This window comes from Podarcis muralis, chromosome 10, assembly GCF_964188315.1.
Source record: "Podarcis muralis chromosome 10, rPodMur119.hap1.1, whole genome shotgun sequence".
Classification (NCBI taxonomy): domain Eukaryota; kingdom Metazoa; phylum Chordata; class Lepidosauria; order Squamata; family Lacertidae; genus Podarcis; species Podarcis muralis.
Window position 1 is genome coordinate 77,773,716 of NC_135664.1, and position 13,332 is coordinate 77,787,047.

The following is a 13,332-nucleotide window of genomic DNA, read 5'->3' on the forward strand; positions in this document are numbered from 1 at the left end:
AGGATACATTTTCCACACAGAGTGTAATTTTCTTCACATAGAAAATGTGTATATTAGGAAAAATTAGAGCCAAGATGCTAATGAAATTTCACAAGGGCTTTTAAATCAATCAATCAATCAATCAATCAATCAATCAATCAATCAATCACAAACTAATGTTGATATATGGAGAACTGAATTTAAAACTGAAAAGGTTTAGAAACAGTGAGAAATTGAATCTGAAATATTCATCCATCCCTTGTTCAAAGAAACATGAATTATTTGATGACATTATAAAATAAGCATTTCACCATTATAAAATTATCATTTCACCAACAATAATGGTAATGGGATTTAGTCACACTCCAATTAATATAGTTTGGGGGCATCTTTACTATTCCAGCAGATAATTCCACATCTTGGGAAGGATTTACAACGCCATGGGTCCTGAAGATGATAATGAAACGACACCAGAGATCTTCCTCCTGACTGGGCTCTCCAGCCAGCCACTCATGCGCAGGGTGCTCTTTGTCGCGTTTCTCTTCCTCTATCTAATGACTCTTCTTGGGAATGGCCTTATTGTCCTCTTGATCATAGCAGATCCTCACCTCCACACCCCCATGTATTTCTTTCTAGGCAACCTCTCCCTTCTTGACATTTGTTACACTACCAGCACAGTCCCACAGATGCTGGCCCACAGCTTCACGGAGAGGCCCACTATCTCCAATGCCAGATGTTTTGCCCAGATGTGTATCTCGCTCTTCCTTGGGACGACGGAATGCATTCTGTTGGCTGTCATGGCTTATGACCGCTTTGTGGCGATATGCATGCCACTCCACTATACGCTGATCATGAACAGAAGGCTGTGTGGCTGTCTGGCTGTCTCCTCGTGGGTCTTGGCCTCCCTGTTGACCCTTGTACCATCCTTCACCATGAAGATCAAACTATGTGGGCACAATGTCATCAACCATTTTGCATGTGAAGTTCAGGCTGTTGTGAAACTAGCATGTTCTGATATCTCAGCCAATGCAGGTTTCTCACTAGGCAGCAGTGTTTTCACTCTCTTAGTACCCTTTGCCTTCATTTTGCTGACTTACGTTCGCATTAGTCTGGCAGTGCTGAGGATTCGCTCAGCTCAGCGTTGGAGCAAGGCTCTTTCTACCTGTGGCTCCCATCTTACAGTGGTTGGGATCTTTTATGGCACAGCTATGGCCATGTACTTGAGGTCGCCAGGCAGATCTTCAAACCAGGACAAATTTGTTGCTGTCTTCTATGCTGTGGTCACTCCAATGCTGAACCCGCTGATCTATAGTTTGAGGAACAAGGATGTGAAAGGAGCCTTGTGGAGGGTAATGGGCAGGAAAATGGATCCCTAGCCCCCTTTAAATATATCTGAATACACCTCTTGAGTGCCTGAATGCTCTTTTGAATTCCTTTAATGTAATACTTCGTATTTTATAAATAAAATTTGTAGAAATGGTTCAGTTTTTGGAATGCTTATTTCTTTTTTTTGTATTTCATCTTTTTAAAATCTTGTCACAGAAACTGCTTTTGTAGCCTTAGGCTGTGATGTGGTTTATAAATTTGTAAAATAAACATAAACAAATCAGCTCCCCTCATCTCTCACTAGGGGCCATGCAGAGTGGGGTGGCGGAGGAGCTGCCATTTAAGGACCTAAGAGGGTCGGTAGGGAAGGAGGTGGTCTTTCAGATATTAGGGGCCTAAATCAGTTAGGGCTTTAAAGAATAATGTGAGCACCTTGAATGGGGCCCAGAAACAAACTGGCAACCAGTACAACGGTTTTAAACAGTCAATGGAGTATTAGCAATCCCCTCTAAGGCAAAGACCAGGTTGAGGGTAAGCCCAGCTACATGTGTTGGACCATCGATGCCCTGAGTCAGCCCCATGGTGGTCATGGAGGCCATGAAGTCCTGAACCAGCCCATTTGAGGCATCCTTGACGTGGATATTGAAGTCCCCAACAGCACTGTGTGAGACTTATCCAGTATTTCCCGCACAGGTGCATAATGGTCACAGCAGATGAAGGGAGGGCCACAAGAATGACACAAGGAGACTGTCATTGGGTTGAATTTGTCACTTTGCGTTTCTTAGTGCAGAAAGTATTGATCTGATGTGTAGAGATGGTTCTGGAAGCTACTGGAAGCTTCTCTGTGTGAAAGAAGCAAGCAGAAGGTTCATGATGTTTGGGTTATTCCTTCAAAGAAGCTGAGTACAGCTGGGTTAAATTAGTTCTGTTATGTCTTTCTGTCAAGGTCATGTTGACTATAATAATAAGGCCAGAAAGAGCCTGGGTTTTACTTTCTATCTCTCTTTCCTTCTGGTGTAGTGTTCTGTATATAGCATTGTCAGGGGTGCCTCAGGTCCCAGCTCACAAAGGACCAACGCCAGTGTCTCTTTATATACAAAAGTCTTTATTAAAGTTCATTGTTTGTTTTACATCCGTGGCGCGCATCCCTACGTCTGAAACCTTAGACCGTTGAAGCTCCGTCTGACTCTTCCCCTCCCATACACCAGTTTAACACCCAAGCTTTGCTCCACCTCTTCCTCTGCTCTCTTCTCCTCTGGGTCCTCCTGCCCCCTGGGGTCCCACCCCTCCTGGACTCTTCGGAGGCGGATTCCTCTGACTCCTCCCCCTGTCTCCGGCGGGCTTTGGGACCTGGCTCCCAATCTGGATTTTCTGCTGACCCGCGCGCCTGCACATTTGAACTTGGCGCGCGCGCCCAGCCGGCCACTTTCCTCCTAACGGCTACACTGCTCCTGTCACTGCTTCCTCCTTCGGAGGGGCTGGCTGGAACTGACCTCCGCTCCGCCCCTCCACTCTCCGACGGAGGCGTGGTCAGTTCTGACTCTCTCTCTCTCCCTGCTGGAGTGGACGCCGGTTCTGATCTGTGGGCTTCTTCCCCCCCGCTACGCTCTGGCAGGGAAGCTGGCCCTGATCTCCAGCTGCCGCTTGGGGACTCCCCGCTGGCCCCCCTTGCCCTGACCCTGGGCGCCTCTTTCTGAGAATCTTCTGATTCGCTGGAGAGACTCATGGAATATCTCGAGTCACTGTCATATCCTCCTAAGCTCCCCTCAGATTCCTCCCCTTCGCTCTCCAACGCCTCTTTCCCCCGTGGCTCTGCCCCTGAGCCCCTGACAAGCATGCTTAGTGTTAAGGCTTTAGTCTTATTATAAGTTAAGTTGTAAATTTAAGTTAAGTCTGCTGCAACTGGATTTCTTATGGACAGGGCCAATTCTGATTGTATTGGATTTGTGACCATGATGCTCATTTGCCTTCAGTAGCAGTAAAGCTCTGCTGGATGAAATACAATTGCCTCTGGTCTATTTTTTGGGAATCCTACAATGTGTTTAAGTTTTTACTCTGCTAGCTATACATTGGAATCTACTCTGGATCAATATTGATCAGACAGAATTAAGCCACAGCTTTATTGATTACAGGAAACAGTAGGTTTGGCTATGGCAGCCCACCTGCTACCTGATAAGAACCTTTCAGAAGATAAGCTTTATTTTACTAGCCCAAGGCCATGACAGAACCATACAGACACCATCAAAGAAAGAAATATCTATCTATCATCTATCATCTATCTATCTATCTATCTATCTATCTATCTATCTATCTATCTATCTATCTATCTATCTATCTCTATCTATCTATCATCTATCTATCATCTATCTATCTATCTATCTATCTATCTGTCCGTACTTAACCTGAAACTGTTCTTAACCTGAAGCACCACTTTAGCTAATGGGGCCTCGTGCTGCTGCCGCGCCTCCGGAGCACGATTTCTGTTCTCATCCTGAAGCAAAGTTCTTAACCTGAAGCACTATTTCTGGGTTAGCAGAGTCTGTAACCTGAAGTGTATGTAACCTGAGGTACCACTGTACCTTTTGAATATGAAGCAGAACTACTGTCTGAGTCGTGCCTATTAAGTGTGCTAACACTACAATCTATCAGCACTAAACAGGAAAAGGTATTGAACTTATCATCCAAACTAGTGTCATGGCCTCAAGCAGAGACATGGATTCCTGATAGGAACCTGGTGGGGTCGAACTTATGCTGGGGAGTCACCCCCCAACATGGATTGGATGCCCCAACGCTGCACAGGCTGCCATTGAGAGGGGTGTTTTGGTTCATTGGCCCCCCAGTGGACTCTCGGACAGAGTCACCCCTCCTGGACCCCTCTCACAGACCCCTGTGATTAAGTATCCAGACCAATGCCTTATTTGCCAAAGTTGTGAAAGCTGATGTGAGGTAGGCAAAAACCTGCAAGCTGGCCAATTTGCTTGCAGGAGAAAATTCCCTTGGCCCTGGATATGGCGACTGAATAAACCATAGCAAGGCCCAGAGGCAATGTGCCCACTCCCCCCCCCCCCATGGACGGGCCCTTAAAGACTAGGTGGGTGGGTGGAAAAATCCCACGAACGATCCTCACACCTGGCCGCCCTCTTAAGTAGGGTAGGGGCAGGCTGCTTGCAGCCCCCAAGCCCCTGCCTCCGATTGGCTAAGTGGGCACTGCCCACTGTTCCCTGGGGGCCTGATGTGGCTGGAGGGGGACAGCGCCAGCCAGTTAACTTCGCAACACACATGGGAAACAGAAAGCATAGATTAAAGGAGACCCCAGCTGGATATCTGAGAATCTGGAGATTTGGAAGATCTAAGTCAAGTCAATCATTCCAAATCAATTAGAGAAATAAAAATAATCTATCAAACTGGGAAAGTTTAAATTTCTCAGGGGCAGGAAGAAGCTCTTTTATAAAAAATAAATATATTCTGTTTCTAATACTATTATCTTAAACATGAGTGTCAGGTGGTGATGTGGTTGCTCACGAGTAACCAGGCAGGACTCCGACCTGTCTTTTGCAAGTTTTTATTTGTGCAACTATTTACAGTGCAGAACGCTAAAGTTCATGTCCGTCTTAGTCACTTGCAGATTCCAGGAGTGGCCCCTTCTGGTTTCTCCCCCAGCATAAATACTTAGACACCCCAAATCTCCGCCTCCCCTCCTTACACTTCACCCCTCTGCTCAAACTGGGCGATGGAAAGGGCGTGCCTGTTTCCTGGCTGGCCAGGCTAGGTGAGGCGCTTGGGCTCTCAGTAGCATCTTCGAGCCCTCCCCCCCCCGCTTGCCTTCCCCCTTCCCTCTCTGCTGCACTGGAGGTGTGGCTTTCCCCACTGTTGGACAAGGAGCTGCTCCTCAGAAGCCTTGGAGGCTCTCTGTATCCCCCGGCCTCCCTCCCCTGTCCCAATGGCACTCCCCTGACAATGAGTGACAAATGAATGAAAAACAGTAATATCTAAGTTTTTTATGGGCATGCAGGAAACTCAGAATTACGTCAAAAACATTCTGTCAACAAATATCAGGTGGTTTGATATTTCCTAACATATAATGCTATTACAACACAGCCATGCTCAGAATATAAAAAATGGTTTGCAAAATTTGCTGTTGTCAGGGGTTCAGGAGCAGAGGGACAGGAGAGGGAGGAAGTAGAGACCGAGGGAGAGGAATCTGAGGGAGAAGTCAGCGAGGGTAGCCATCCGAGGTCTCTAAGTCTCTCCAGTGAATCAGAGGATTCACAGAAAGGGGCCCCAGTGGTCAGAGCCAGGGGGTTGCCAGAGGGAACACCCCAGGAAGGAGGGGCCAGAGGGGACTCAGAGAGCAGCAGCTGGAAATCGGGACCAACTTTCCCACCGGAGAGCAGTAAGGGGGAGGAGTCCCAAACATCGGCAGCAGGCAGCCTTCCGTCAGCGGAAGGACATGAGTCAGGGTTAGCCACGCCTGCATCAGAGAGCGAGGTAACGGTCAAAAGGAAGGTCAGGGGCAGCGCGCGCGCGCCAAGTTCAAACGTACAGGAGGGGGGCGCAATGGGCAGTCCGGAGAGAGAGCCGGGTCCCAAAGCCCGCCGGAGAGAAGGGGAGGAGTCCGAAGGGTCCGCTTCCGAGGCATCCCGGAAAGAAGGCACCCAGGGGGGTAGTAGGACCCAGAGGAGGAAGGAGAAACGTAGAAGGTGGAGTAAGGCTAGAGTCTTAAGCTGGTGTACAGGGGGCGGAGACTCAGACGAGGCTTCGCTGGTCTAGGGTTAAGACGTAGAGACGCACGCTAGTGTTTGGAAATGGAAACTAAATGCCAATAAAGACTTCTGTACAGTTCTAATGGCTAGCGTTGGTCTTCTGTGAGCTGAGACCGGGAGGCAGTCTCTGACAGTAAGCCTCGTCTCAAGTTACCATCGGTTTTCTTCGCCTCAAGCATCGCTAAGGAAGCGAGGCAGGGAGGGTGGAAGACTGGTGCCTTGCGAGCTCACAAGAGTCAGGCAAGATGACTACAGAACAGAAAATAGCTTCCCTGCAAGAAGCGGTGACGCTACTCAACGCTGAAATAATCGCATCCAGGAAGAGAGAGGAAGAAGCGGCAGCTGCATGCAGAGATCTTCAAGCCAGGTTGGAAGGGCTTGTAAAGCAGGGGATCCCAGCACCCAGGTCCGAGGGGATCGGTTTGGGGAAGAGAGGAGGCAGCATTGTATCTCATTTTGATGGGAATTTGCAGCAGTACCCCAATTTCCGAGCAGATGTGCTGTTTGCGCTGCAGCTGCTGGAAAGAGACTTTAGAGACGAACGGGAGAAAGTGGGGTTTATTTTGTCTCATTTGCATGGGGACGCGAAATCATGGCTGCGCAACCTGTGGAGAGATAAGGATGCAGCGCTTCAAAGCGCAGATGCGTTCATTAAGGCGATGGACTCCTGTTTCCTATCCAAAATAGACCTGGACATTGCCCGGAGGGACATATTTGGGCTAAGACAAGGGAAAGCCAGCGTAAGGCAGTATCATTCCCGGTTTTTTGCATTGGTCAACGCGCTGAATTGGGATAAGGATTCTCCGCCGGTTAGAGACCTTTTTTGGGAGGGTCTGAATGCACAGATCAAGGATGAGATGGCAAGGGGTGAGAGACCCACCACCACTCAGCAAGTGGTTGAAAGAGCGTTGTCTATTGGGGTGAGGCAGGAAGAACGTCCGTGGAGCAAAGAAGAAGGGCGTTGGGGACGTTCACCAGCGAGAGTGCCCTCCCTCTTGCCCAGAGAGGCAGCGCGTGCGCAGTCCACGCCTCCACAGGGAGGGGGCGAGGAGCAGATGGAGATTGGCGGTGCTAGGGCTCACTCAGCTACCAGAGCCTTAACGCCGGGAGCAGTAAAATCGAAGCTGCCTAGAAGGAACAGGAAGTGTTATATATGTGAGAGTGCAGAGCACATGGCGAAAGAGTGTCCCCAGAGGAGTTTCAAGCACACTGCAGCTTCAGTGACAGTATTGGAAACAACTCAGCAGAGTGCACCACAGCAGGGAAACGACCAGGTCTGGCTGGAAGAGGAGGCACTGGGGCCCAGCCAGACGAGTCAGTGAGGAAGTCCCCAGAGATTTTGCAGCCCACAGACCCCCTCCCGCCCAAGCCAGTGGTGCAGCTAACCGCATCGCTTCAGCTGCCCAATGGACTCACATTAGAAGTGCCTATTACAATTGACTCTGGCAGTAACGCAGACTTTATAGGATTGGAGTTCATTCAACAACACAACGTAGCATTACTGCCAGCCACACTGCCCCTGAAGGTTGTCACGGTGGATGGCAGGGAACTGCTAGGGGGGCAGGTGGTGCAGCAGACGCCGCCTATGGTGATGCAAATTGGGAATCACCGGGAAGTCATCAGTTTCAATGTCACCCAGCTGTCCGACACGCCTATAGTATTAGGCATGAGTTGGCTGCACAGGCACAGCCCAGCATTGGCGTGGTACCAGCGCCACCTGACTTTTGGCTCCTCCTACTGTGCAGAACACTGCATTATACCCAGCCCGGAAGGGGAAGAGGAGGACCCGCAGTTGCAGTTGGGCACGCTGCAAGCAGTACCCCACAAGTATGCGGAGTTTTTGGAGGTATTCTGCGAGAAGGAGGCGGACAAGCTACCCCCTCACAGACCCTATGATTGCAAGATTGACCTCCTGCCGGGGGCGACGCTGCCCACTGGAAAACTGTACTCCATGTCTGAGGATGAACTGCAAGAACTCAGGGAGTTCATAGATCACAATTTGAAGCGTGGGTTCATCCGGGAGTCGAAAGCGGTGGGAGGCAGTCCCGTATTCTTTGTGAAGAAGCGGGATACGCCCCAAAAAAGATTGGTGGTGGACTTCAGAATCTTGAATTCGAAAACCAAGCCCTCAGCCTTCCCCATGCCCAAGATAGACGACTTGCTCGCGACGGTGCGGAAAGGACGCGTTTTTACCAAGCTGGATCTACGTGGCGCGTACAACCTGATTCGCATGCGCGAAGGAGACGAGTGGAAGACGGCCATGTTCACGCCACTGGGCACCTACGAATACAGAGTTATGCCCTTCGGATTACAAAATGGCTCTCACACTTTCCAAGCCTTTATGCATCACGTGCTGGCGGGGCTCCTTTACAAGAAGTGCGTATGCTTCCTGGACGACATCCTGATTTTTTCAGAATCGCGAGAGGCGCACGAGAGGGAGGTCAGGGAAGTTCTGCAGAGACTGAAGGAGCACAGGTTGTACGCCAAACTGGAGAAGTGCCAGTTCGACGTGACGGAGGTGGATTTCCTGGGCTACAAGTTGTCGGACAAGGGGCTCGCCATGGACAGCGCCAAGGTTCGCGCAGTTTTGGACTGGAAGAGCCCACGCAATCGGAAGGAAGTCCAGCGGTTTGTCGGCTTTGCCAACTTTTACCGCAAGTTCATCAAGGGATTTGCCATGCAGACAGCAGCCATCACCGACACGCTCAGCTCCAAGAAGAAGAAATTCATCTGGACGGAGCAAGCGGAGCAGTCCTTTCAGAAACTCAAGCGTCTCTTCGCGTCCGAAGAGCAGCTGCTGCATGTGAATCCCAGCAGACCCATGAGGGTGGAGACGGACGCCTCAGACAGAGCCGTGGGAGCTGTCCTGTTGCAACAAGACCAGCAGGGGGACTGGAGGCCGTGCGCCTTCTACTCGAGGAAGCTCAGCAAGTCGGAGCAGAATTACACTATCTGGGACAGGGAGTTGCTAGCCATACATGCAGCATTCAAGGCATGGAGGCACTTCCTCATCGGAGCCAGACATACAGTGCAGGTCCACACGGACCACAAGAATCTGGAGTACTGGCGCACGGCTAGGTTCCTCAACCAGAGACACATTAGATGGGCAGAGTTCTTCGCGGACTTCGACTTCAAGATAGAGTACATCCCAGGCGACAACAACGTGATGGCGGATGCATTGTCCAGAAAGCCGCAATACCTGGAGGAGGCGGCACCGTCGGCGGCCAAGCACATTTTCGCACCGGAAGCGTGGGCATGCGCGTCGGCAACCGTGGACCTGGACGCCGTACGTCGCGCGCTGCGGGAAGACCCCTTCGCACGGGCCAAGATGGAGGAGGTGCACAGGGGCACAGCGAGGGCCGACGAGTTCCAGATCCGCGATGGGTTGCTCCTCCACAAGGGAGCACTCTACGTGCCGGGAGACGACCTCCGCGCGAGGGTCCTGCAGCAGCTACACGACGCTCCCACCGCAGGGCACTTTGGCAAAGAAAAGACTGTCGAACTCGTAGCCAGAGACTTTTGGTGGCCCAAGATGCGGGGGGAAGTAGCGGATTACGTCTCGAGATGTGACACCTGCCAAAGGGCCAAGTCAGTTCACAGACCGCCGGCGGGTTTGCTGGAACCGCTGCAGACACCGTCTGAACCGTGGGAGAGGGTGGCCCTGGACTTCGTCACGGATCTGCCCAGCTCGAGGGGAAAGACAGCAGTGCTAGTGGTGGTGGACATGTTTACTAAGATGGCACACTTCATTCCGTGTGCGAAGGTAGCCACGGCAGAGCAGACCGCCAAACTGTTCATAGACCACGTGTTCAAGGTCCACGGTCTGCCACGGTCTATTCTTTCCGACAGGGGGCGACAGTTCATCTCGAACTTCTGGCAGAAGCTGATGGGCATTCTGAACGTCAAAGTCAATTTGGCGTCGGCGAGACACCCGCAGACCAACGGACAAGCGGAGAGGGTCAACGCCGTCATGCAGCAGTACCTAAGATGCTACGCCAACCAGCAGCCCACGACATGGGTGGACTACCTGCCGCTCGCCGAGTTCGCTTACAACAACACGAAGCACGTGTCGACGGGGGTGACGCCGTTCTTCGCCAACAACGGGAGGCATCCCAGAACCTTCCCGGGTTTAGAGAGAGTGGGGGAGGGGGAGCCACAGGCAGCGGAAGCCTTAGCGTCAGAGTTGCAGGAAGTCCACGAACAGCTCAGGAGGCAGCTAGAACTAGCTAAGCACGCATACAAGGTGCAGGCCGACAGACACAGAAGAGTTGGGGAAGACATACAGGTGGGTGACTGGGTCTGGCTAGCAGCGCAAGCAGTGCCGACCAGATCATTAGCTAAGAAGAAGCTAGGACATAAGCAGCTAGGACCTTACCAAGTCCAGGCGCAGGTCAATCCAGTGGCCTTCCGGTTGGCTCTTCCGGAGGGTTCCAGAATGCATCCGGTGTTCCATAGATCGGTGCTCACGCCCTACAAAGCACCTCATAGGTTTCAGGAGCCAGACACAGCACCAGACCAGAGCAGTGAAGGGCACAGAGTGAGGGGGCCGCCTAGGAAGGGACACATCAATGAGGTCACAGAGATTTTGGACTCCAGATGGGGGGAAGAGGGAGTAGAATATTTCCTAGCCAGAGAGGGTACCCCGGCCAGTGCCAACAGCTGGGTACCGGACTATGCCTTGGAGGAACCGCTGCTCAAAGAGGAGTTTCATGCCCTCTTCCCGCACAGGCCCATGCCACCAGAGTATTTCGATGACTGGCTTTTCACACCCACGCTCTCAGCCAGCACATTCCTGGGGTTCGACTCGGACGAGGAACAGGCGCCAGTCCCCAGCTCTCAGGTGGGTTCGCCACCGGGGTCTGCCTCAGACCACTCGTATTGGTGGGACGATCAACCAGAGGAGCAGTGGCGCAGGAAGTGGCTGAGGGGTCCTTGGATGGGACCACCCGAAGAGGGGGAGAGGGGCGAGACGGACATGGACGTGTTGGGGGACAACGTGGGGTTCGAGCATGAAGACAGAGAGATGGAAGCAGAGGAGAGCGACGTTGACGAGTACATGGGGGATGAACTGTATCCAGCAAGCACCCCCGCGACGACGGAGCACCCAGTACCCGCACCGGAAGGAGGGGAGGGGGGAAGGGGGGGCTTCGAGGGGGGGATGGATGTCAGGGGTTCAGGAGCAGAGGGACAGGAGAGGGAGGAAGTAGAGACCGAGGGAGAGGAATCTGAGGGAGAAGTCAGCGAGGGTAGCCATCCGAGGTCTCTAAGTCTCTCCAGTGAATCAGAGGATTCACAGAAAGGGGCCCCAGTGGTCAGAGCCAGGGGGTTGCCAGAGGGAACACCCCAGGAAGGAGGGGCCAGAGGGGACTCAGAGAGCAGCAGCTGGAAATCGGGACCAACTTTCCCACCGGAGAGCAGTAAGGGGGAGGAGTCCCAAACATCGGCAGCAGGCAGCCTTCCGTCAGCGGAAGGACATGAGTCAGGGTTAGCCACGCCTGCATCAGAGAGCGAGGTAACGGTCAAAAGGAAGGTCAGGGGCAGCGCGCGCGCGCCAAGTTCAAACGTACAGGAGGGGGGCGCAATGGGCAGTCCGGAGAGAGAGCCGGGTCCCAAAGCCCGCCGGAGAGAAGGGGAGGAGTCCGAAGGGTCCGCTTCCGAGGCATCCCGGAAAGAAGGCACCCAGGGGGGTAGTAGGACCCAGAGGAGGAAGGAGAAACGTAGAAGGTGGAGTAAGGCTAGAGTCTTAAGCTGGTGTACAGGGGGCGGAGACTCAGACGAGGCTTCGCTGGTCTAGGGTTAAGACGTAGAGACGCACGCTAGTGTTTGGAAATGGAAACTAAATGCCAATAAAGACTTCTGTACAGTTCTAATGGCTAGCGTTGGTCTTCTGTGAGCTGAGACCGGGAGGCAGTCTCTGACAGCTGTCAACAAAAATAAAACAAAATGGTTCACCTGCTGAAATAAAAAAAACCCTATGGCATAAAAATAGGAGAGAACATACAGTTTTTTAATGAAACTCTGTCACTCCAAACATTTATATGATTTGGAAAAGGTTTCAAATTAAGTCAAGTCCAGAGCTGTCACCTCTTGCTGCAGTTTCCTTCAATTCTGGATGTAGATGGGAGGGGGGACACTTCTAGGGGACATGAATCTCTGGGAGGGAAACTGGTTAACAGAACTGAGAGCTATAATGGAACAGGGGCTGGTTAAATGTCATTAACAAAAAATATGGGTGAAGGACATCGTTTCGTTTTCCCTCGAGTATCTTCAGATCAGACCTATGCTAATAAACGTAATTGAAAGCTATGGCCTTATCATCATGTTTTGATACTTATTCTGATATTTTCCTTCCAACCAGTTTCCAAAAGGCACCCTTCACATCCTTGTTTCTCAGGCTGTAGATCAAAGGGTTGAGCATAGGTGTCAAAGCTCCATACATTAGAGATATGAGCTTGTCCTTTTCAGAAACCGAGTTCCCTTGTGGGTTCAAGTACATGATCATGATTGTGCCATAGAAGACACTGACGACAACAAGGTGAGAGCTGCAGGTGGAAAAGGCTTTCTTGCGACCCTGTGCTGAACGGATGCGCAGTACAGCCAGGCCTATGCGCCCATATGTCACAACTATGAAACCAAAGGGTGGTATTAGGAGAAAAAGGCTGGAAATTTGCATAAATAACTCACTGATATGTGTATCTGAGCAAGCCAGTTTGAGGAATGACTGTAACTCACATGCAAAGTGGTTGATGATGTGTCGGCCACAGAAGTCAGTAGGTCGCAACAGGGCTGTGGCTACGGTGTAGAGGAAGCAAAGTGTTACAGGGACAGCCACCAGGGCTATGCAAACTCTCCAGCTCATGATCTGCATGTAGTATAAGGGTTGGCATATAGCCACCAAGCGGTCATATGCCATGATGGCCAGGATGATGCATTCTGTTGCGACAACTAACAAACCAATGTACATCTGCGTCAGGCATCCGGAGAAGGAAATTGTGGGCATGTAAATGAAGCAGTTGACCAAGACATTTGGAAGTGCATTGTTAGTAACGATAAGGTCAAGTGATGAGAGGACACAAAGAAAGAAATACATGGGAGTATGAAGGTCAGGATCCTTTATACTCAGCAGGATAATAAGTCCATTGCCAAGCACACTAATGAGGTAGGCAATCAAGAGGAACCAAAAGAATACAGCCTGAACTCTGGGGTATTCGGAAAATCCAGTCAAGATGAACTCAGTCACCACAGTCTCATTTTCAGCAGCCAT

At 51.3% G+C, this 13,332-nt stretch overlaps 2 protein-coding genes across 2 annotated transcripts; one reads left to right on the top strand and one right to left on the bottom strand.

The window, feature by feature from the left end:
- The first annotated feature begins 419 nt into the window (after positions 1–419).
- On the top strand, positions 420–1,355 carry LOC114604875 (olfactory receptor 13H1-like). Its single transcript, XM_028745396.2, has one exon. It carries the CDS (start codon positions 420–422, stop codon positions 1,353–1,355), a length of 936 nt encoding a protein of 311 aa, XP_028601229.2.
- Positions 1,356–12,399: 11,044 nt separating this feature from the next.
- Positions 12,400–13,332, bottom strand: LOC114605006 (olfactory receptor 13H1-like). The gene has a single exon (XM_028745730.2). The coding sequence runs from the start codon at positions 13,330–13,332 to the stop codon at positions 12,400–12,402; it is 933 nt and encodes a 310-aa protein (XP_028601563.2).

Bases quoted from the DNA above. Each gene is read 5' to 3' on its own strand.
- LOC114605006 (XM_028745730.2), bottom strand. From the start codon at position 13,332: ATGGCTGCTGAAAATGAGACTGTGGTGACTGAGTTCATCTTGACTGGA.
- LOC114604875 (XM_028745396.2), top strand. From the start codon at position 420: ATGGGTCCTGAAGATGATAATGAAACGACACCAGAGATCTTCCTCCTG.